This window comes from Gastrolobium bilobum, unplaced genomic scaffold (genome assembly GCF_033153095.1).
Source record: "Gastrolobium bilobum isolate Gb01-03AN ecotype WA unplaced genomic scaffold, APGP_CSIRO_Gbil_v1 utg60832, whole genome shotgun sequence".
Classification (NCBI taxonomy): domain Eukaryota; kingdom Viridiplantae; phylum Streptophyta; class Magnoliopsida; order Fabales; family Fabaceae; genus Gastrolobium; species Gastrolobium bilobum.
Genome location: NW_026899620.1, coordinates 36,556 through 60,214, shown reverse-complemented (window position 1 = coordinate 60,214; position 23,659 = coordinate 36,556). Strand labels below are relative to the sequence as shown.

General features: G+C 36.3%; 2 protein-coding genes across 5 annotated transcripts in view; both read left to right on the top strand.

The window, feature by feature from the left end:
- The window catches only part of LOC133291990 (protein VASCULAR ASSOCIATED DEATH 1, chloroplastic), a 32,285-nt gene extending 15,423 nt beyond the window's left edge, over window positions 1-16,862 (top strand). For 2 of the 4 annotated variants that reach the window (XM_061490350.1, XM_061490349.1), the window contains exons 11-18: window positions 38-124; window positions 678-732; window positions 4,950-5,016; window positions 7,332-7,431; window positions 15,369-15,430; window positions 15,533-15,572; window positions 15,675-15,928; window positions 16,465-16,862. In XM_061490350.1, the coding sequence (XP_061346334.1) occupies window positions 38-124; window positions 678-732; window positions 4,950-5,016; window positions 7,332-7,431; window positions 15,369-15,430; window positions 15,533-15,572; window positions 15,675-15,928; window positions 16,465-16,701 (902 nt within the window). In that variant the 3' untranslated portion in view covers window positions 16,702-16,862. Of the gene's footprint in view, window positions 1-37; window positions 125-677; window positions 733-4,949; window positions 5,017-7,331; window positions 7,432-15,368; window positions 15,431-15,532; window positions 15,590-15,667; window positions 15,929-16,464 lie in introns of all 4 variants that reach the window. The other 2 variants (XM_061490352.1, XM_061490351.1) reach the window with 2 other exon arrangements.
- Window positions 16,863-21,473: 4,611 nt separating this feature from the next.
- On the top strand, window positions 21,474-22,507 carry LOC133291993 (secreted RxLR effector protein 161-like). The gene is made up of 4 exons (XM_061490354.1): window positions 21,474-21,501; window positions 21,549-21,635; window positions 21,960-22,259; window positions 22,371-22,507. The coding sequence occupies exons 1-4, from the start codon at window positions 21,474-21,476 to the stop codon at window positions 22,505-22,507; spliced, it is 552 nt and encodes a 183-aa protein (XP_061346338.1).
- The last annotated feature ends 1,152 nt before the right edge of the window (window positions 22,508-23,659 follow it).

Sequence of the window (23,659 nt, the reverse complement as noted above, 5' to 3'; positions counted from 1 at the left end):
TGAGGATGATTTCCTCTTCTTCTTTTTTGGCTTTCAGACTTTAAGTGTGCTTCATGGCAACCTCAAGAGAAATTTGGGTATGCTCGTGAACTGTCATTTCAACATCCAATAAAACTTTATCTTGGTATGCTTCTGCAGCTTTTATTTTGCATGTACACGTTTAATTTCATGTTCTGAATTGAGCTTAGTTTTGTTGTCCCATTATAATTTATAGGTTATAAACTATTCAATAGCAGTGCTGGAACTAAAATTTTGAGGGAACCAAAGTGAACGCCTAATATGTAAACTAATGTACAAAGACTTAGAACTTTTAACACATTCACGAGTAACGAAACTGTTTTTTTACAAATAAGATCAAGCATTATATATCTAAAGTTTGCAGTAAGTTATTTACACAAAGTTAACTAAATATAAGAGAATAAAACTATTAGATGCAAAAACTCTACAAGCACACACTTTATATAAGACAGTGCTAAAGTGGGCCTAATGAAAGTGAATGGGATGCTTATAGATCAGTGTTCTAGTTGACTAGTTGAAGATGAGCGATGCTAAATGTGTAAGGCTAGCAAGTCTAAAAATAATATGGGGCCATACTCCTACGTCATATTTGGGGCATTAATAAATTTTTCCTCTGATATCCCTATTTGCTAGTGGACATGATTGTGTTTCCTTTTCAGGAGCAAAATTTGGTGGCTGCCATGAAGTCCAGAAATTTAGAGTTTACAAGAACAGGTTTGATATAACTTTTAGTATCAATCTATTTATATGTTACATCAATTCATCTTCTCTCTCTCATTGCAATTATTTAGTTAAAGGTTTTGGAAACCTTCCAATAGAAAGGAAGCTAGATGGAGGATAATTATGTGAATGGATGTCCCTAGGTAGTTAGGGGTGTTGTGGTGTAGGTTGGACAATGTAATCAACTATGTGTAGCATTTTTTCCAGTTATATTGGCTTTATAAATTGAAATAAGAGTGTAAAGAACCAGATCAACCCAAAAGCTTAAGTTGTTAGGTGAGGCTACATTAATAGTTTTATATTTCTCTAACATGCTCCCTCAAACGAGAATCCACTGGGTTTGAAGGGTGGCAAATGCACAGGCCCACCTACCTGTGTTTAGAAACTTTGCATTACTTAATCAATTATTGATTAGATTTTTTTTTTTTTTTTTTTTTTTTTTGGGGGGGAGGAGGAGGTAAGAATCAAACTCTTAAGCACTTACTCATGAAAGCTCTAATATTATGTAAAGAACCAATTCGACTCAAAAGTTTAAGTTGTTAGGTGAGGCTATATTTAATGGTTTTATATTCCTATAATAGGGAGAAGCTTTGAAATTAAGACAAATGATGCAGTTGTAGTTTATGAGTTTATGCAATTGTCGGAAATGGAGTTGTTTGGGATGCTTTATTTTCAAGGACTCTTAATAATTGGGAGGTAGGACTATTACTTGAGAGAAGGAATATTCTAGTTGAATGGAAAAATATTGAATATTATTCCTTGAATATTCATGTAAAGATATTTACAATATATAGATTGATCTGAATAATTGCTAATTACTTTCCTAATAAAGATTTGATTTTAGGGAAACAAATACAAAGCAAATTAGACCTATAATTTGTCTAATAAAAAGGAAAAAATCAACATCAACATCAACAATACTTTTAACCCAAGCTAATTGGGGTCGGTGGTAGATGAACCCAACAATAAATAAGGGGAGATTAAAAATAAAATAAAATAAAAAATAAAGAAATAAATAAATAAATATAATAAAAAAATAAATACAAAAATACAAAAATAAAAATAAAAAATTGGGGAAGGGGGAAATAAGATGAAAGACAAGAAGGGGAAAAGAAAGAAAAGGGGGATTAAAGAGGAAAATGACTAAAAAGGGACTAAAAAGGATTGTTTAACTACCTTTCTCCAGGTAAGTTTCGGTCTACCTCTACCTCTCTTTGTGCCGAGCTCTTAGTAACAAATTTTGTTCTTACAGGAGCATCCAAGAGTCGTCTCATTACGTGCCCAAACCACCTCAATCTATGTTCCCTCATCTTTTCAGTTACCGGTACTGCTTCCACCTTTCGTCGAATATCTTCTTTTCTTATCTTATTCGTCTTCGTATAACCACACATCCACCTTAACATCCTCATTTCTGCTACTCCCATTTTATGCTTGTGTTGCCTATGTGCTGGCCAACATTCAGCTCCATATAACATTGTAGGCCTTACTGCTATCATATAGAATTTTCCTTTCAGCTTAAGGGAAATTTTGCGGTCACACAAAAACCCAGATGCACTCCGCCATTTCATCCATCCTGCTCTGATTCTATGATTTACATCCTCATCAATCTCACCACCTTTTTGCAAAATTGATCCCAGGTATCTAAAAGCATCTTTCTTGGGTACCTCTTGACCAAGTAGATGAACGGGGTTTTGATCTCCATCTCTTACCATAGAAAACTCACACTTCATATATTCAGTCTTGCTCCGGCTTAATGTGAAACCTTTAGACTCCAAAATGCTTCTCCACAATTCAAGTTTCCTATTAACACCGTCTTTGGTCTCATTAATAAGCACAATATCATCTACAAAAAGCATAAACCACGACACTTTCTCTTGAATGTCTTTTGTTAGTTCATCCATCACTAAGGCAAAGAGATAAGGACTCAGAGTCGAACCTTGAAAAATAATAAGGAAAAATAAATGGAAAAAACTATCATTTTAAAGGATTTAAGCTTATATCCTTTTAGATCCTAACCGTTGATTTCCGTCCATCAACGGTTATAATCTATTGGGCCAAACTTAATGGGCCAAATTTATTATTAATTAATTAATAATTTTAATCCAATAAATTATAACCGTTGATGGACGGAAATCAACGGTTAGGATCTAAAAGGATATAAACTTATATCCTTTAAAAGGACAGATGTTATTCCCTAAATGGAAAAAACATCTATCCTTTTAAAGGATATAAGCTTATATCCTTTTAGATCCTAACCGTTGATTTCCGTCCATCAACGGTTATAATCTATTGGGCCAAATTTATTATTAATTCATTAATAATTTTAATCCAATAAATTATAACCGTTGATGGACGGAAATCAACGGTTAGGATCTAAAAGGATATAAACTTATATCCTTTAAAAGGACAGATGTTATTCCTAAAATAAATATATGATAATTACACAATTTCTCATACCATATCTATAACACTTCCACTCAAGCTGGTAAATTGATATATATCATTCTCATCTTGCTAGTAAGGTCTTGAAATATCTCATTGGGAAGTCCCTTGGTCAACATATCAACTAATTAAAGTCTTGAAGGTATATATGGAGTATTAATGAGCTTGCTATCAAATTCTCTTTGATGAAGTGGCAGTCAGTCATAATGCTTTTTGTTCTACCATGCTGAACTGGATTATGATTTAAACAAAGGGTTCCCTTTTTGTTATTTGACATGACAAGAACATTTTCCTACACACACAAATCAAGTGTGGGTCCCACGCTTAAAAAAAAAAAGTCAGACCAAAGTCAGGATACGACGCCGTATCCTTGTTGCAGGAATGAACAGTGCCATTCCTGCAACATGATTCTTATATTTCCCTTAAACAAATGAAAGATTTATTATTACAAAACAACTTCCTAAGTCCTTCATATTTCACATTGAGGTTGTGTAGTATGATTTTCAGCCAAAATAGTTTACAAACCCTTTGAGCCATAGTTTGAAACTCGGTCTATGTGCTTGACCAAGCTACCACGTTTTGAGAACATAAGTCCTTACCAAGCATGGGTCGATAACAAGAGTTTGAAGATTTATCGACGAAGTCAATGAGAGGTCCTAGGCATGCTAGCTCAGCCTTGCTAAGGGCTAGTACCTTGTTTACCACTCTTAGGAGTTAGGACTAATTTCTGACTGATCTCAGAGTTGGACATGATGGCTGGACGGGCACTGCACGGTTGAGCCGAGAGAGGTTTCGATGCCACAAAATTCAAGTGAGTGGCATATCTGGGTAGAGGAGGTTGAGATGAGACAAATGGGGCCAGTGGCAGTCTGATAGGCGCCTCTCTAGAAGAGGAAGTGTGTGGATCCACGTGCAGTGAGTTGTAACTGTGTGTGGAGGGGGCATTGAGCTAGGTCTCTGGCAGGTGGGGTCATTAGTCTGAAAGAAGCTGGCGAACAACGTTATTTGTGGCGGCTGATGGCTCGTGGGTGACTTACTGGCCGTGGGTCTTCAAGGAATGGGCGGCCAGGGCATGGTGGACCTGTTGGTGACTTCACCGGTCAGAGAGGCAACTGTGGTGGCTGAGGTCTGTTAAGCCTGAAAGTAAATTATTTGAGTGCAATGAAGGTGCAGACAATAGGTCAAGAGAGCTGGGCAGCAATGAAGGTGGTGGTTGCAATGATAGCAAACTAAAGTTTTGTAGATGTAGTCTCTCCCAAATCGGGAGCTAATTAATGTACAGATGTTTATAACATATAGACTAATGTGAATAATTGCTCTTTTAATAAAAAAGATGATTTTAGGGAAACATGAATTTATATTAATTACACAATTATTCATTCTATATTTACAACAATTCTTATTCAATGAAATAATTTCTTTCAAACTAAGCATTGTGAGTTTGGAATGGCATGCAACATGAACTTATAAGTTGAAACTTGTTGGAGGTTTGTTGAGTTTTGCTTTCATTTTTCTCTTCTTTGTTGTGTAGTATTGGTTAGGACTTAGGACTATTGCTGCTTTTATTATGTTATTTCGAAGAGAAAAAATGGTTGCTTTTGCCTCTCTTGTACCCGTTATTATTTCTTTTATCTTATTTCTGTGCTCTTTGATGTTTATTATTTTTGGTATTTGTTCCAAGAATAAATTTACTGCATTGACTACATGAAATGTATAGATTTCTTAATATGTTTTGTGTTATCTTGACATGTATTTGTTACTTCATCCAGTCATGTGGTTATAGAGACATCGCAAGAAGTCAGTGATGTACCTTATTCAGATTATTTCCGTGTTGAGGTACAAATTTTCTTTAGACATTAAATCTTATGCATAAAACATGAGCTTTTTAGTAATTTTAAACTGCGTAGTTTTTCAATTAAAAATATTTATTGGGTTACATTTTGTCTGAAAGAAAAAAAAATATTAGAGGAGAAAATTTACGGAAGAGATAGAGGACAAGATATCCTCGTTAACAGGAGAACAACAAGAAAAAAAGGAGTATGCACAAAAAAAAGACAAAAAGAGAAAGAAAAAGGAGGAGGAGTAAACAATGCCATCAACAAAACAAGGTTCTTTGTCATGAACCAATTATCTCAAAAACTGCTGTCCGGTTAAGACAAATGAGTGATTTATATTACATATCTAAAACACCTCTCGCAAGAGTCTTTTGGGATTAAAATGTGAACAATGCACATGTTCATCTAATGTTATGTTGAAATTCATCTTCTTATTAAAAGAATGTAGGCGGTAAAGAAACTCTAGACCATTTAGTTCTAGAGACTTTGATACCATGTCATGAACAAATTATAGCAAAATCTTAATCTTTTACTTGGAGACACATATCAATTAAACCCTTATCCCAAACTAGTTGGGGTCAGCAGCGGTGAACCTAAGTAACAAGCAATAAGTAAAAAGAAGAATAAGAAAAATAAAAAATAATATTAGTAAATGAAAAAAAAAAAAATGAAAAAAATGGTAGGCAATATTGTCAATTTTCCATGATACCTAATCTTTTGTTTTTGCTATGACTTAAAAGAGTAGGAGTTATTGTCATTAGAAATTAAGGACAAAGGCCCAACACTTTCACCCTGTTAGAGAATAATTAAAAAGGCTCTCACCCATCAGCTTAAGCTTTTCGGTTGAATTGGTTCTTTACATGGTATCAGAGCCTTGGTGTCACGGGTTCAATCCTCATTGCCCCCCACTTTCTCTTGTGGAATTTCTTAGCACAGGTAGGCTGAGTTTGATGCATTGTCCACTTTTTAAGCTCAATGGGCTCTCTTGTGAGGGCGCGTGTTAGAGAATAATATAAACCATTAAATAGGCCTTCACCCAACAGCTTAAGTTTTTGGGTTGAATTGATTCTTTACACACCCAATCCTGCCTTTTTGTAAGAAATGTCTCTGATAATTTAAAATAGTTTACATTCTGTAAAGAACAAATTCAACCCAAAAGCTTAAGCTATTGGGTGAGGCTACATTAATGGTTTTATATATCTCAACACTCCCCCTCACACGAGAGCCCACTGGGCTTGAAGGGTGGACGATGCACAGGCCCACCTACCTGTGCGAAGAAAGAAATTCCACTAGAAAGAAAGTGGGGGGCGGTGAGGATCGAACTCGGTACATCGAGACTCTGATACCAACTTGAATGTAAAATAATATGCTGTGTATTAAGTTAATACAAAGAGTTACAATATATAGACACCCTAATGGGCTTACGTGAGAAGCCCAGAGCTAATCCAAAAACTAAATAGAAAAAGAATATTTACATATATGGAAGTAATCTATTACAAGCATTCCTTTATAATCAAATGCTCTACAGAATAGCATAGATAGCCAGAGGCTTTGCTTCATCAAATAGAAACCGGTTCAAATTCATGGAGTGCACTGAAGGATCTTCAAATACAACAACAAAAGCCATTATGCTCCGTCAAAAACCAAATATTTGAAATGGCTGTTTAGACTGAAGTCTTTAGTAATGGTTTCTCTTAGATTTTACCTTGGTGTTGATCTACTTCTGTTTACTAGGCTATCCTCCATATGATCAACTCTTCTTAGTAGGGTCTCCATTGGTCTTCTTCTCACATGTCCAAACTGTTGTGGGCAAGATTATGTCATCTTCATCTAATATACCAAATAATTTACTGAAGAGGCTAATGATAGATAGCCTCCCCCCCTCCTCTCTCTCTTTAAGTTACTCTTGACTAAAGAAAATCCCACATTCTTTTCTATCCTTTGGGGGGTACCACAACTGTGATTTATTAAGAGATAAGTAGAGATACTTGATAAGCAAGCCTGTATAAGTGTTGCATGACCACCCACTGATAGGAAATCATGTTTGTTTAACATTTGCAATTCAGCTAAAGAGTAAAGAAGAAAGAGTTTGATGCTCTGTGGTAATCTCAACCAAACAAAGCTTTTGCCAAATTAAATTTCAGCTTCAGGCCATCGGTTGAATTACTTTGTTTAGAATCATAAGGTGGCAGCTGGGGACTATACCAGTACTGCAGGCTTAATTGCAGCCCAATGCTTGAGTTTCTACTTAATAACTATCTTTTCCCTATGAATTGTCAGTTTCTACTTATGCATAGTTTCATCGTTATTTACCAGGGACTGTGGAATGTAGAGAGAGACAAGGATGAATCAAAAGATTGCTGCATTTTGCGGATATATGTGAATGTAGCATTTTCGAAGAAAACTATTTGGCAAGGTGTGGTTTTTTATAATGTATCCTGAAAGAATATTCCCTTGGTTTTTATCTTAAATATTATCATTTCTACTAATTTTACATGTTTGATTCATAACTTGATGACTTTTGTATCATGCTAAATCACTTAGTTTTATGCTTTACCTGCATTTTTTATTGTCTGTGTTGGTTGTGTTATGTGTAGCTGCTTATTGTCTTCAATTTATGCCATGAACTCCTGTATATGTTAAAGACCTTATCTGTGGAACATTTTCTAGAAATCAAGAAGTATGATATGATGTTTTAAGCAAGCATATAAATACAAATTATAGTGCTTTTTTTCCCCCTTACTATTGATTTATGATGTTGTATGGTTCAGGAATTTTAAGCAATAGAAAATTTTGTTCGAGAGAAGATTTACAGAAGAGATAGAGGACAAAATACCCTCGTCAACTAATTGCATATGTTAGATCTGGTCTAGTATGTTCTAGGTGTTAGAATGTCTTAGGTGACATCGTTTATTTATTGTAGAATTAGTTCGAAACAAAATCAGGATTATGTTCTTATATATCTGGGATAGAGTCAATGTAATTAATACCAACACTAATATATAGATCTATGTGTGGACTATTACACACAATTTCATCCTATCTGATTTTCTCTCAACTTAAAGTAAGACCGATATACTTATTGTGTTTAAGGTTTGTGTTGAGATATATAAAACTATTAATGTAGCCTCACCCAAGAGCTTAAGCTTTTGGGTTGAATTAGTTCTTTACATGGTATCAGAACCTCGGTGTACCAGGTTCGATCCTTACCGCCTCCCACTTTCTTTCTAGTGGAATTTCTTTCTTCGTACAGGTAGGTGGGCCCGTGCATTGTCCACCCTTCAAGCCTAGTGGGCTCTCGTGTGAGGGGGCGTGTTGAGATATATAAAACCATTAATGTAGTCTCACCCAACAACTTAAGCTTTTGGATTGAATTGGTTCTTTACAGTTTGAGTCATGATGTGGTGTCAAGTCTACTATTGTGGTTTGTCACTTAGCTTATTAATGGCGGTCTACCCTACTTTTGGACTCTTTCTGATTGCCTAACAAGTTGTTTTCAAGCCGATGGTTCTATTGGCCGAGCATTTAGAGATGCTAATTAGTGCTCTTGTTCAATATCAACCCATATTGTGGAGCATTAGACAAGACTTGGCTCTTAGTTGATATAGCCTTCCGCTTGAGGGGGAGCATGTTAATGTGTTAAGAATGTTGGAAATTCAAGTGTGAGTAATACATTGGTTAAGAATGTGTTAAGTGAGGAATTTTGTCATCTAACACGGAGGAGGATGGGCACTTTATTAGATAACATGATGTAAGAACCGCATCCCCCAATAAATGAAAAGGAACATTCATATTCTTGAGTAAGAGTAAGGTATTGGTTGTTTCAATTAAATGTCGATTCTTGTATCTAGCCACTCCATCTTGTACGAGGAAGACATCCTATTGAGTTATGAATTCTTGCAAGTCATAATACAAGTATTCTCGTGTACTGTTACTACACAAAATATGGATGGTGGCTCTAAATGTGTATGAATTTCAAAATAACTTATAATGATTTTTCATTGAAAGGACCCAAGTGCAACGAGAATAATTATCAATAAATGTCACAAAATATGTAAACCCTAAACTAGAATTGTCTTAACTCGTTATATCTGAATAGAGAAGAGAAAAGGGAGCATAAACCTATTTATTAACACAAGAAGAAAAAGAAAAGTGTGAATGTTTCCTCTGCTGACACGACTCACAATCTATTGACAAGACTCTCAAACTAAATTTAAACTTGTAAGAAATCAGAATTCAAAATATTTTTCGTTTTTATTTCCTATTAATTAGGATTGATTGTGATTGGGATTGATTAGTCATCGCTGAGTCATTCTTAGCTATTCTTTCTTGTATAAATACTCCTTGTGTAATTTATTCAAATTAATATACATGAACACATATTTCAATATGGTATCAAGAGCGGGTTCGTTCCTACCCTAAATCAGCCACCCTCAAGGCTGAAACCAATTCAAAAATCATCCGAAAAATCATCCAAACACAAATCAACCTCTTCTAAATCCTAGAAACCATACCTACGGACCTCCAATCGAGAAGGTGGAGTCACCATTCAACTTAGAAGGCTCCGACGAGTTGAACGCCACCGGACCCGTCGCCGTCAGACTCTCCACGCGCAGCCACTCTCCGGCGCTTGTAGCCCACGCGCTGTCTTCCCAGAATTTTTTTCCAGCGCGACCTGCCCAGATCATCTCGTCGGCCTCTTCTCTACCTATTCCAGTGGTCAGATCTAAAATCGGAGCAACTTGATTTTTGGGTCCACGGTCAAACCTTCTCTTTCTATTCATGGCTTCCTCAGATCGTTCTTCTGCTTCCTCATCTGCCCCAAATTTTCAGTCCTCTGGAGACAACTTAGGTATGCAGATCACTAGTCACCGGTTGGAACGCTAAGAATTTTCTGCAATGGTTTTAATCGGTTAAGTTGGTCATCCGGGCAAAGGGTAAGATGGGTTATCTCGAGAAAAAAATTAAGAAACATGCTGAGGTTGCTCCTGATTATGAAAATTGGGAGATTAATAATTCCTTGGTAATGGCTTGGCTAACTAATTCCATGGAACCATAGATTGGCCAAACCTATTTGTTCTTCGATACTGCCAAGGAGATTTGGGATACTGTTCAACAAAATTATTCAGATATGGAGAATACCTCTCAAGTCTTTGAACTAAGAAATAAGTTGAGAGACTATCGTCAAAGGGGTATGACTATTACTGAATATTTTACTGCACTAACAAATTTATGGCAGGAATTGGATCTTCATTATGCATCCGATCTTAAGGGATTGGAAGCTAATACCTAGTTTAAAAAACACTTGGAGAAGGAACGACTTTATGATTTCTTTGCTGGCCTCAACCGAGATCTTGATGAGGTTCGTGGTCGAATATTGGGGTAGCAACCGTTACCCTCACTTGCTGATGCCTTTGCTGAAGTTCGGAGAGAAGCTAGTAGACGAAGAGTTATGCTGGGAAAAAAAGAGTCAATTGATAAGTCTGATGATATGTCTGCATTAGCTACCAACCGTACCATTGACCGTTCCTCTGAAGAATCAAAATGGGATGGTCGTCCATGGTGCACCCACTGCAATAAAATTGGTCATACCCGTGAGAAATGTTGGGAAACCTGCAAATTGGAAGCCAAAAGGACAGAATAAAGGTTGTGCATATCAGGTCTGTACTGATGACAAGGTTAATGAGCCTCGTGCATCCTCTGACTCTGATGGTGTCTTTCTTAGCAAGACTCAGTTTGAACAACTTCAGAGACTTCTGACTCAACCTCCTAAGGCCACTCGTAATGTGGTCGAGCAAGGTACAGCTTTCCATGTTGATAGTGAAAATCATTGGATCTTTGATTCTGGAGCCTTTGATCATATGATAGGTAATCCGAGCTTGTTTTGTTCATACACTCCATACTCTGAACCTTCTCGAGTCAAGATCGTCGATGGCAGTTTTTCCCAGATTGCAGGACTCGGAACCTTTAAACTTTCTGAGCTGATTAATTTAACATCAGTTCTTTATGTTCCTTCTCTGGCTTGTAATCTTATTTCCATAAGCAAGCTGACTTCTGAGTTGCATTGCTTTGCTAAATTCTTTCCACATGGTTGTGTTTTTCAGGAACAGGACTCGGAGAGGATGATTGACAGTGCTAGAGAGGATGGCGGACTTTACTACTTTGAGGAGGATGTGACTCATGAAGTTGTTTTCATAGAAAAAGACTCTATGTTTCCTTTTTATTCATGTAATGATGTTATGCTGTGGCACCGTAGGCTAGGCCATCCCAACTTTATCTATCTTCAGAAGTTGTTACCAAACTTATTTATTAATAAAAGTTCTAGTTTGTTTTCTTGTGATATTTGTCAACTTGCCAAGCATACTCGTGTTCATTATCCTTCTAAAGCTCACCATGACTCTTCCCCATTTTCCTTAATTCATAGTGACATATAGGGTCCAGCTCGTGTAAAGAATATTTCAGGTGCTCGATGGTTCATTACCTTCATTGATGACCATTCCCGAGTTTGTTGGGTATACCTTCTAAAGGACAAGTCCGATGCTGCATCCATTTTTAAAAAGTTTCATGCCATGGTTCAAACCCAATTCCAAGTTGCTATACGAATTCTTCGTACAGATAATGGCAAAGAGTATTTTAACTCTATTCTTGGAGAATATCTTTCCCAACATGGCATCCTTCACCAAAGTGTCCTGACACACCCCAACAAAACAGAGTTGCGGAAAGAAAAAACCGACATCTCCTTGAAGTTGCTCGGGCTCTTATGTTCATCATGAGTGTTCCTAAATATCTTTGGGGAAAAGCCGTTCTCACTGCCTCGTATCTGATCAATTGAATGCCATCTCGCATTTTCAAATTTCAGTCTCCTCTTTCTAGTCTTTTCCGCACCTTCCCTTCCTTCTGAGGCGTCTCCTCCCTACCTCTCAAGTTATTTGGTTGCGTTGTATTTGTCTATATTCCCTCTCATCAACGGTCTAAGCTTGATCCTAAGTCTCTCAGGTGTGTCTTTATTGGTTATTCTCCTACTAAACGTGGCTATAAGTGTTATTCACCCTCTCTTCGTAAGGTCTTCGTCTCTATGGATGTCACCTTTTCTGAGACTCAACCTTTCTTTCCCTTGACTTCTCTTCAGGGGGAGTCTATAGGAGCAGATGAAGATCAGTCATGGGAACCTACTGAGGCCACAGTATTACCTCTACAATTGGAAACAGGAGGAGCTACAGAATCCTCACCATCAGGAGCCTCCTCAAAGTGGGGACAAGTTTATAGCAGGCGAAAGCCTCCTCAAAGTGTGAATAACCAAGAGCCTCTACATTAACAGGATTCTGAACCATGTTCTAGTTCTAGCACCCCAACACTCGAGTGCCATGATAAAAATGATCTACACTTGCCTATTGCTCTCAGAAAAGGTACTCGATCTTGTACTACTCATCCTATTTCCAATCATATTTCATATGAAAAGTTGTCTCCAGGGTTCCGTGCTTTCAATACTATGTTGGATAGTACAAAGATACCAAGAAATATACATGAGGCTCTTGATGATAAAAAATGGAGGGATGTTGTCTTTGAAGAAATGAATGCTTTAGAAAGAAATGGAACTTGGGAGATAGTGACCCTACCAAAGGGAAAGCAGGCAGTAGGATGCAAATGGGTGTTTACAAATAAAATTCAATGCAGATAATAGCATCAACAGATACAAGGCAAGATTGGTTGCAAAGGGATTCACGCAGACTCATGGGATAGATTATCATGAGACTTTTGCTCCAGTTGCTAAAGTCAAAACCATCCGAGTTCTCTTATCACTTGCTGCCAACCTAGATTGGCCTCTGGAACAGTTAGATGTGAAGAATACATTCCTAAATGGTGACTTACATGAAGAAGTCTATATGGATCCTCCACCTGGTTTTAAAAAGGGAAATGGATCAGTGTGTAAACTAAAAAAGTCTCTATATGGGTTGAAACAGTCTCCTAGAGAATGGTTCGACAAATTCACACAAGCTGTCAAAAGAAGAGGCTTCATTCAAGCACAAACTGATCATACTCTCTTCCACAAACACTCTAAGGATGGTAAAATTGCTATTCTTATTATGTATGTAGATGATATAGTTCTTACAGGTGATGATATTGAGGAATTGAACTCCTTGAAGAAATATCTAGCAGCTCAATTTGAACTAAAGGATCTTGGCTCTCTCAAATATTTCCTTGGTATGGAAGTTGCTAGAAGCAAAATAGGCATCACTCTCACACAAAAGAAATATGTTCTAGATCTTTTGTTGGAAACAGGAATGTTAGGGTGTAAGCTTGCTCAGACACCCGTGGAACCTAATACCAAGTTAGGTATTGAAGATGGGAATGGGGTGGATAAAGAACAATATCAGAGATTAGTTGGTAAATTAATTTACTTATCTCACATGTGTCCTGACATTGCCTTTGCGGTGAGTATAATTAGTCAATTCATGCACTCACCCAAGGAGAAGCATCTTAATGCAGTCTATAGGGTGCTTAGATACCTCTAGAACACTCTAGGAACAGGATTATTCTTTAAAAAAGGGTATAAAAGGACGATTGAAATCTACACTGATGCAAATTGGGCAGGCTCATCAGTAGACATGAGATCTACCTCAGGCTATTGCACCTATGTGTGGGGAAATCTTGTTACTTGGAGAAGTAAAAAATAAACAGTGGTTGCAAGAAGTAGTGCTGAAGCAGAATTTCGAGCTTTAGCTCATGGAGTTTGTGAAGGAATCTGGTTGAGAAGACTTCTTCAAGAGTTGAAGATTTCATATTCCCTACCAATAAAACTATATTGTGACAACAAGGCAGCTGTCAGCATTGCTCAAAATCCTGTGCATCATGATCGAATAAAGCATGTGGAAGTTGATCGTCACTTCATCAAAGAAAAGTTAGATGATGGAAGTGCGTATGATGTATGTTCCTACCAAAGAGCAGACTGTAGATATCCTTACCAAGGGCTTACACCGTCCAGCATTTGAAGACTTGATTAGCAAGTTGGGAATGATCAACATTTACCTCCCAACTTGAGGGGGAGTGTAGGAAATCAAAATTCAAATATTTCCATTTTTATTTCCTATAAATTAGGATTGATTAAGATTGATTTGATTAGGATTGATTAGTCATTGCTGAGTCATTCTTAGGTATTCTTTCTTGTATAAATACTCCTTGTGTAATCTATTCAAATCTGTTGAGAAATATAGTCCCACATTGGTTGTATACAACCAATGTGGGACTATATTTCTCAACAAAATCAATATACAGAAACACATATTTCAATAAAACTAGATAGGGGAAGAACCACCTTTTGGGGTTTGAAAAGACAGGGATGTCAAAGACAACTGTGAATAAAATTAGGAGTGACATGGTACATGCCACTTGGGAATTAGGCATAACAAGATGGTAAAGTCCTCAAGACTCACGATCGACTTCAATTGTTTCACTCTTCGGTGAAGGCCACATTAATGATTTTATGTTTCTCTAATACGTCTCTTCATGCAAGAGCCAATGGAGTTTGAAGGGTGAATAATGTACAAGTCCACATACCTATGCTAAGAAACTTCTCAATTGTTAATTATTTATTAATAGAATGAGAGCGGCGATGATAGAATTGATGACCACTTGGTCAAAGAGACTCTGATAGCATGTTATGCAACCATCTCATCTAAAAGTTTGAGCTTTTAGGTGAAGACTACGTTAATAGTTTTATATTTCTCTAATAGTACCCATTGGCTACCAATCATTTTAAGTGAGGTAAATAATTAAGTTGGCTTAAATTTCATGATGTGGATACGTTAGCTGCATTGGTCCCCATATTCAAAACCGCTTTGCCTCATGCCATAAGAGGCAGTGAGGCTGTTTTCCACACGGTCTCGGTGCCTAGCCTGATCCCTGATTTACAACAATCAAACACCCAGAATCAATCCCCAATTAATCACCCTTGCTTTTAGCAATCCATAATCCATAAAACTTCCCTATATTCTTAACGAAGCTAATTCCATCTTGAGTAAATACCTCATGATAAATCTCAGGTTTGCACTTGAAATTCTCACTTCTATAATTTAATTCGAGATTTTAAATATTGGTAATAACATTTCTGAATTTTTCTTAAATTTGTTATTTTGATCATCTAATCTATTCCTAATAGGAGACTTTAGCATAACTGAATCTGAAGAGGTTGTTCTATACAAATTCTCTCTCTCTCTCTCTCTCTCTCTCTCTCTCTCTCCCTCTCCCTCTCTCTCTCACATATACACAGTTTGAGTTGCATTTGGATGTGTATTCTTTTCTTGTCATTGTCATGAACGTGAACTTTCTTTGATCCAAGTGGGTGAACAATCACAGGCAAAATAGTGCAGTCAACAATTGACGAATGTCGAGAGGCTTATACGACGTGGCTGAAAATGGTAATCTTTTGTGTGCGCGTTTGGATTATACATCTTTTAGTTTTGTTGCTGATCCAAGTTATATTAAATGTCCATTTAAGAATGTATCAATATTTCTTTCAGGCTCATGAGTTGTCGAAGCAGAAGAGTCTTGAAAAACAAGGTTTGGCTTCTGCAATTTCTATATATTTTCTTAAATTTTGAAGTTCCTTTGCGTTCCATATAACATTAATTTCTAGTGAAATGTCCTATTTAATGAATATAGATAGAGAAGCGAAGACTGGAGAATCTTCAGAAGTATCACAGGAGCAAAGTAACCCTACAAGGATACAAGCTACACCCAATGCGGTTGATGCTATCCACCATGTTGGCACTCACTTGCAAGGAAATTTCATTGACATGTCGTCTGTTCCATCTTTGTTCAAAGAGTTTTTGACAAAGTTCAGGTCATCTATTAAAAGTCAGAGCAATCTTTCCCTGCTCCTTGTTGCCATTTTCGCTCTGATTTTCTTCATGCAGGTGTGTACATTAAACCAGAAGTTTATATTTATGGCTTTTTTTTTTCCTTTTTGGATTTGTCATGAATTCTGCTAAGAACATCAGACTAGTCAGTTCTTGTGTGTTTGGTATCAAAATTAAATTGTTTATAAAAATCTGTTGCAATTACTAGCATCAAGTTACTAAATTTAGCTTTCAGGGATTTCTGCGTGACTGTTCATATTTGTTTTCCTTACGTCTTTGAACAAACATTTTTTTCCAGCACAATGTTTGTAACATAATAAAAGCAAAATTCAAGAATCTAAAATTGGTATTTCAGTAGTTCAGTAAAAATGATTGAAGAGAATCGTCCCCCCTCACAATAGTTCCCTAGTTTTCCCTCTTCCAGCGTGAAACATTTTGTTTGGCTTTAATGCTCGGTTCTGTGTTTGTCTTGAAATGCAATATTAGTAATGTTTTGAACTTCAGGTATAATGATTTTATTCAATTATGATTGCAACTTGCAAATCAACTACTTACATTCAAGTATTGCTAACTAACCCTTTATTCCATTGCAGCAGTTTAGCATACTTGTGCTATTGGCCAGACCGCAACACATACATGTAAACACTCCCGTAGACTTTACGAATAAGATGGAAAATGGAGTAAGTAGAAGTTTTTCAGACATAGCATGGCTGGAGAAAAGAATTCATCACCTTAAAGATGAGATGTACATGGTTGAGACTAGGCTTGAAAGGATGCGGTATGAGCATGCTCTCTTAAAAAAGCAACTAAAAGATCTAGAACGTAAATAGCTACCCAATTTCATTGTTGAATCATATATCTCTCTTTCTCTCTATAGCATCATTTTTGTATAGATATATGTGATGTATGGATCTGACATTTAATTTCGTAATGTCTTTCCTCAACGAGGACTTTATGTTTGTGCATGTTTGCCAGCATTAATGTTTTATGATTGGTCAAAGTAAATAATGTTGATAACAAATTACTCTTATTCATTTAAAGTAAATGTAACATTATTCCTCTATATACACACAGTCAGAAGGTAATGACGTTTCTGAAGCCTAGGATATGTACAAGGAAGAAAAGTAAAGTACAATTCATTAACTGACTTCTAAAGAGTTGCAGTCTACTTTATTTCATAACTTTGATTGATTTAATTCTGCCAAGTTCTTAAGAAAAAGAAACTTATCTATTATTAATCAGGAGTATATTATTCTGTCTACTTTTACTTTGTCTACCTTTGTCTATCCTTCTCAATATCGTTAAATTATAATCTCATCAAATGGTAGAGATTTACAAGATAATATAAACCCTTTTACCTTTTTTTTCCCTCCTCACTGCCTCCCTTTCTCTGTCCTTCCCTTTCTCTCTATTGCTTGAAGATAGAGACAAATGATTTGTAACAACCAATTACATTATCACAAACTGACCACTGACTTATTGATCATTGGATAAGACAATTTTGCAACTTACAAAATGTAAAGCAGATAAATAAAGAGGCAGAATGTTGATTGATTTATCTACAATATAATGAGTTGCGGGCACAAATTCATTAATTGATTTTTTTGTTTGGCTGATTCAATTGCTACAATTTTACAATTTTCAATGAGTTGCATCTTCATATGTTATTATTTAAAAGAGAAACGTTGAATACAATTTTACGATATAATGAGTTGTCTCTGTCTTTGTCCATAGAGAGAAGGGGGAGGAGAGAGAAAGAGTTGGGAGGTAGTAAGGAGAAAGAAAGAAAAAAATAGTTTATTTTATTTCGCAAATCTCCACTGTTGGATGAGATTTTTAACGATGTTGAGAAAGGTAGACAAAGATAGGCAAAATAAGAGTAGGTAGAATAACATATTTTTATTAATTAATAGGGAGTTAATTATTATAACAAAAGTTTTAGGTTTAATTTTATGATTTCTTATTATTATAAAATAAAGTTAGTTTTGTAATATAAAAATTTAAGAGAGTATAATTTGATAAATCGCTGCCCCTCAAGCAGTTTCTCACCTCGCCAACGTCCAAACAAAGAAAGAGAGTCCTTTTTTTTTTTGAAAATAGAGAGAGTCCTTAATCATTGCAAGTGAAGGTGGAAGGTCGAGGAAGCTGAGGAACTGTGTGCGCGTGTGAAGAATTGGTGGTCCAGACAAGAGAGGAGAGTTGTAAGCGTGAACAAGGAAGGAAAATTATGTTACGATCTATTGAAAATGATCAAGCTACTGTTAACCATGTTCAACCAACTAACCATGACAGAAACAATAACAAATTAACATCCACATCAGCAAACGGTTAAGCTGAGTGGTTATGAGTTAGTTGTTTTCTATGTTCAAGATTAGTTAGTTAGTTAGTTAGTTTCTTTATTGAGTTCATGAGTTATATATATGTATTTTTCCAGTTTGTATAACTCATTCATTACAATCAATACAATTCAGTAATGGAAACTCTTTCATTTTCTCTCAACTTCAAGACGGTATCAGAGCTATAGCTCTGATATCTGCCTCAGAATTTTTCGTTCTTCCTTTGATTTCTTTTCATAGCAAATCAAGCACAACTCCCTAATTTTCTATCCAATCCATCTCACTCTCTTTTCTTACATCCAAGTAAGAATCCATCTTCAAAATCATTTTTCGCAATCAGATGTTTTTCGCATATCTGATTTGCAAGAGGAAATGTATAAGCTGCATCAAGGAGATAAATCTACCAGTGAGTATTTTACTCAACTGAAAATCATGTGGGATGAACTAGATAGCCTAAAGCCTCTTCCAACGCCTGTTGTTCCTTGTAATTGTGGTGCAACGGCAAGGATGCGTGAATATCGTGATCAAGACTACACCATCAGGTTCCTGAAAGGTCTAAACGAGCAATTCGCTCAGGTGCGTTCACATATTATGTTACTTGAACATTTACCAAATGTCACAAAACCTTTTTCATTAGTGACACACCAAGAAAGACAACTTCATTCCGAAGATCGCATGAATCTCAATTCTTCTCAAGCACTTGCTGTAGTTGGAGATCAATACAATGCTAACAATAATCGTCGAGGAGGTTTCAATACTGGTGGAAGATGAACTAGAGGTCGTGGAAGAAATTATGGTGCAAAATTGTGCACTCATTGTAATAGAACGAATCATACTATAGAAACATGCTATATGCTTCATCGATTCCCACCAGGTTACAGAAAGACTCCATACACAACATAAACAATGTTGTCACTGATGAAGAATGAAGAACTTGAAATCAAGATCCATCTCTGAATGTGATTCATGACCAATATCAGCAAATTCTCTCTCTGTTATAGAAAATATCTGTTGATGAGAAGAAAGATCTCAATCATGTTGCAAATGCAATTCAAATCGACAATGGTAATCCAGGTAACCTAATTCAAGTTGATTGAGTAATTGACACAGGTGCAACCGACCATATAACTTCTCAAATATCTCAGTTTTCTTCTTTTCATAGAATTAAACCACTGCATATTAATCTTCCTAATGGATCCATTGTTACTGCTAATTTTTCTGGAACAATCCATATTTCTTCAACCCTCACTTTACATATTGTCCTTTATGTTCCAGAATTTAAAATCAACTTGATTTCTGTTAGCAAATTATTGAGTTTACAACCATACTCTCAAATTTTTTCTGCTTCTTCATATATTATCCAGCAGAAAGATTCCAACTCCAACTTCCAGAAGATGAATTGGTTCTGCTGAGTATCGTGATGGACTATATGTGATAATCTCTCGAACCTATGGAACTCAGTCACCTCTTTTTACCTCTTCAGTTTCATCTGTTAATTCAAAAACCAGTAATAAAGCCTCATTAGCTGATCGATGCTTACTTTGGCATCGACGATTAGGACATCTATCAAAACAAGTACTTCAAAACATGTCATCCCAATTTCCTTTCATTCCATTTGTTCATATTGAACTATGTGATGTATGCCACTTGGCAAAGCAACACATGTTACCTTTCAATTCTAGTGGTAGCAAAAGCAAATGTATTTTCGATTTACTGCATGCAGATATATGGGGGCCATATTCTACTAGTTCTGTTCATGGTCACATATATTATCTTACTCTTGTAGATGATTTTTCACGATTCAGCTGGGTTATGTTTATGAAGAATAAATCAGAAACTCGTGGACTTATACAGAATTTTGTAGCTTTTATACAAAATCAATTCAGGACCAAGCTTAAAGCTATAAGAACAGATAATGGAAGTGAGTTTCTAATGCACCAATTCTATTCCACAGAGGGCATTCTCCATCAACGCAGTTGTGTTGAAACACCTGAACAAAACGTAACCGTAGAGCGAAAACACCAACATATCTCCAATGTTGCACGTGCATTACTTTTTCAATCTCAGTTACCTACTCAACTGTGGTGTTATGCAGTCATACAAGCAGTACATATAATCAATCGAACATGCTCCTCAGTGCTCAGAAACAAAACCCTTATCAAGTTCTCTTTGGAATAACCCCATCATTTATCCATCTACGCACTTTTGGATGCCTTGCTTATACTACCACTCTCCCTTCCCAAAGAAACAAGTTCTGTGCAAGAGCCATAAAATGTGTATTTCTGGGCTACAAAGAAGAAGTTAAAGGTTACCTTCTATATGATCTCACAACCCGTGACACCTTTCTTTCAAGAAACGTAGTATTTCATGAAGACTACTTTCCTTTTGCAACCCAAGCCATTCAAACCAATCAAACACCTTTTGACATTTTTTTGAACTTTCCTCCCACAACACACTTATCTTCTATTCCTACTACCACACCTGAAATACCAGATGATCCTATTTTTCCAACATACCCTACTACACCCATAATACCAAATAACCTCATCATACCAGATAATCTCATACCCAATACACATAATATACCACCTGTACCTGACACATCCGTCATACCTGATATTCCCATCAGACGTTCATCACGGGTTCGTGGCCCTCCCAATTACCTACAAGATTTTCGCTGCAGTCTATCTACTACTCATCAGTCTACATCATCTTAAGGTACCACTCTTCAACCACATATTTTCACCCATTATCCAATGTTATTTCTTATGATACTTGTGCATCTCCTTTTAAACAATTATGTCTCAATGTTACTACTCACACTGAGCTTAAAAGTTACTCTGAAGATGTAAAATCAGATAAATGGTGTCCATCCATGGCAGCTGAACTTTCTGCCCTTGATCTTAACAACACCTGGAACATTGTTGATCTTCCTCATGGTAAAATACCAATCGGTTGCAAATGGGTCTACAAGATAAAATACAAGTCCAATGGAGATATTGAAAGATACAAGGCAAGACTTGTTGTCAAAGGTTTTACTCAATTAGAAGGAGTAGATTATTTTGATACATTCTCTTCTGTTGCCAAATTAACTTCTATTCAAGTATTACTCTCAGTTGCTGCTATAAAAGGATGGATCATTGAGCAACTTGATGTAGACAATGCTTTCCTTCATGGAGAATAAAGTGAAGAGGTGTATATGCACCTGCCTTAAGGATATCCACATGCCAGAGATAATCAAGTATGTCGTCTTAACAAGTCCCTATATGGTCTTAAACAAGCTAGCTGTCAATGGTATAACAAGCTTTCATCCTCTTTGATATCTCTTGGTTATACTCTAGGACAAGCAAATCATTCTCTCTTCACTTTACAAAAGGGTGATGAGTTTACTGCTTTATTAGTCTATGTTGATGATGTTGTTTTTGTGGGTAACTCTCATACTGAAATTCAACGAGTTAAGAAATTCCTTCATCAAAATTTTCACATCAAAGATCTGGGATCATTGCATTATTTTTTGGGCCTAGAAGTCTCACGCACCACAAATGGAATTCATATTAACCAACAAAAGTATGCTCTATAGATTCTTGCAGATGTTGGTATGCTTTCTGCTAAACCGTACCTATCTCCATTGGAGCCTTCACTGAAGCTTTCTCGTACCACTGGGATTCCTCTATCTGATCCCTCCTCATATTGTCAACTTATTGGAAGATTACTTTACTAAACTACAACATGACCGAACATAAGTTTTGCAGTACAACAGTTGAGCCAGTTTGTAGCTCATCCTTTGGATTCTCATCAACACGCAGCTCATCGTGTTTTGAGGTATCTCAAAGGTGCACCAGCTTTGGGATTGTTCTTTTCTCCTCAAAACTCCATTCAAATTCGCGATTTTGCAAACTCTGATTGGGCTTGTTTCCCAGATACTCGACGTTCTATCTCCGGTCAATGTGTATTCATAGGATCTTCCTTAGTTGCTTGGCGCTCCAAGAAGCAAATGACAGTTTCATGTTCTTCTTCTGAGGCAGAGTATAGAGCTCTTGCTGGGTTATCTTGTAAGCTCCAACGGCTACAATATTTGCTTAATGATCTCCATATTCCTTAGTCAAGTCCTGCTGCTGTATATTGTGACAATCACTCTGCTATTTGCCTGGCTAAAAATCCAGCATTTCATGATCATTCAAAACACATTGAACTTGATTGTCATGTCACCCGCGAGAAAGTTCTTTCTGGTTTGATACATCTTCTTCCTGTTCCTTTAGCAGCACAGGTAGCTGACATTTTTACCAAGTCACTTCCTTAATGTGCTACGTCCAACTTGCGCCGGGGGGGGGGGGTGTGTTACGATCTATTGAAAATGATCAAGCTACTGTTAACCATGTTCAACCAACTAACCATGACAGAAACAATAACAGATTAACATCCACACCAGCAAACGGTTAAGCTGAGTGATTAGGAGTTAGTTATTTTCTGTTTTAAAGATTAGTTAGTTCGTTAGTTTCTTTATTGAGTTCATGAGTCATATATATGTATTTTTCCAGTTTGTATAACTCATTCATTACAATCAATACAATTCAGTAATGGAAACTCTTTCATTTTCTCTCAACTTCAAGAAATCGTGTTGCAAAGGGTGACGGTTGGTTCTATTTTAAGGGATTTTCTCTAATTTCTTCTAGTTTTCTTATAATTTTGGGGGTTGGAATCTGTACACAGAGAGTCTACTTTATGGTTATGCTTACGTGATATTGGACAAAAGCTATGTATTTTCGGTTTGGCAATTTGTTTTTTGTTCAAGTACTATTTTAAGCTCATAACCCCATGAGTATGAACTAAATTCTTCAAGAGCTGGGTTGAAATATTACTCAGAACTCATTTGTTGTTTGGATGTTGTTTTAGGACTTTAATGTTTAAATCCCAATTTGTTTAATACTATTTTAGCTGAGTTATAATTATTCTGTTATGGCCAAGCATGAACAATTTACATAGGCGTGGTAGTATTGAAAAATAATCTACAACAGAACTGGCATTACAGACATAGAAAGTTGTTTTGGGGGGTAGCTTTGGAAATGAAGTTTCCCTTATTTAACTTAAGAATACAGTGTTTAGTGGATTCTATTCAAGTTTGATACATACGTGTGTCAAACTTTTAAGTACAAGAAATAAGCTTGTGTAAGTTGGAATTGGACTAAGTAATAAGTGAAGGAATTAAGGGGCAAAATCGGCATTTCTACCCAAGATATTTTAAAACCTCTCTCCCTCCACTCTTTCCTTTCTCCATTGATCCCACCCTGTAACACCCTGTATATATCCGGCAATGTTATCATATTATCGTATTAAGCTATGCTTAATTAAAAATGCGGAATATCTTTTTCTTTTCAATTATGATGTCATTAATCATTACCAACTTGATTACTTATTCATTTTCAAAACGTCGCCTGTATGTACATTGCAATAA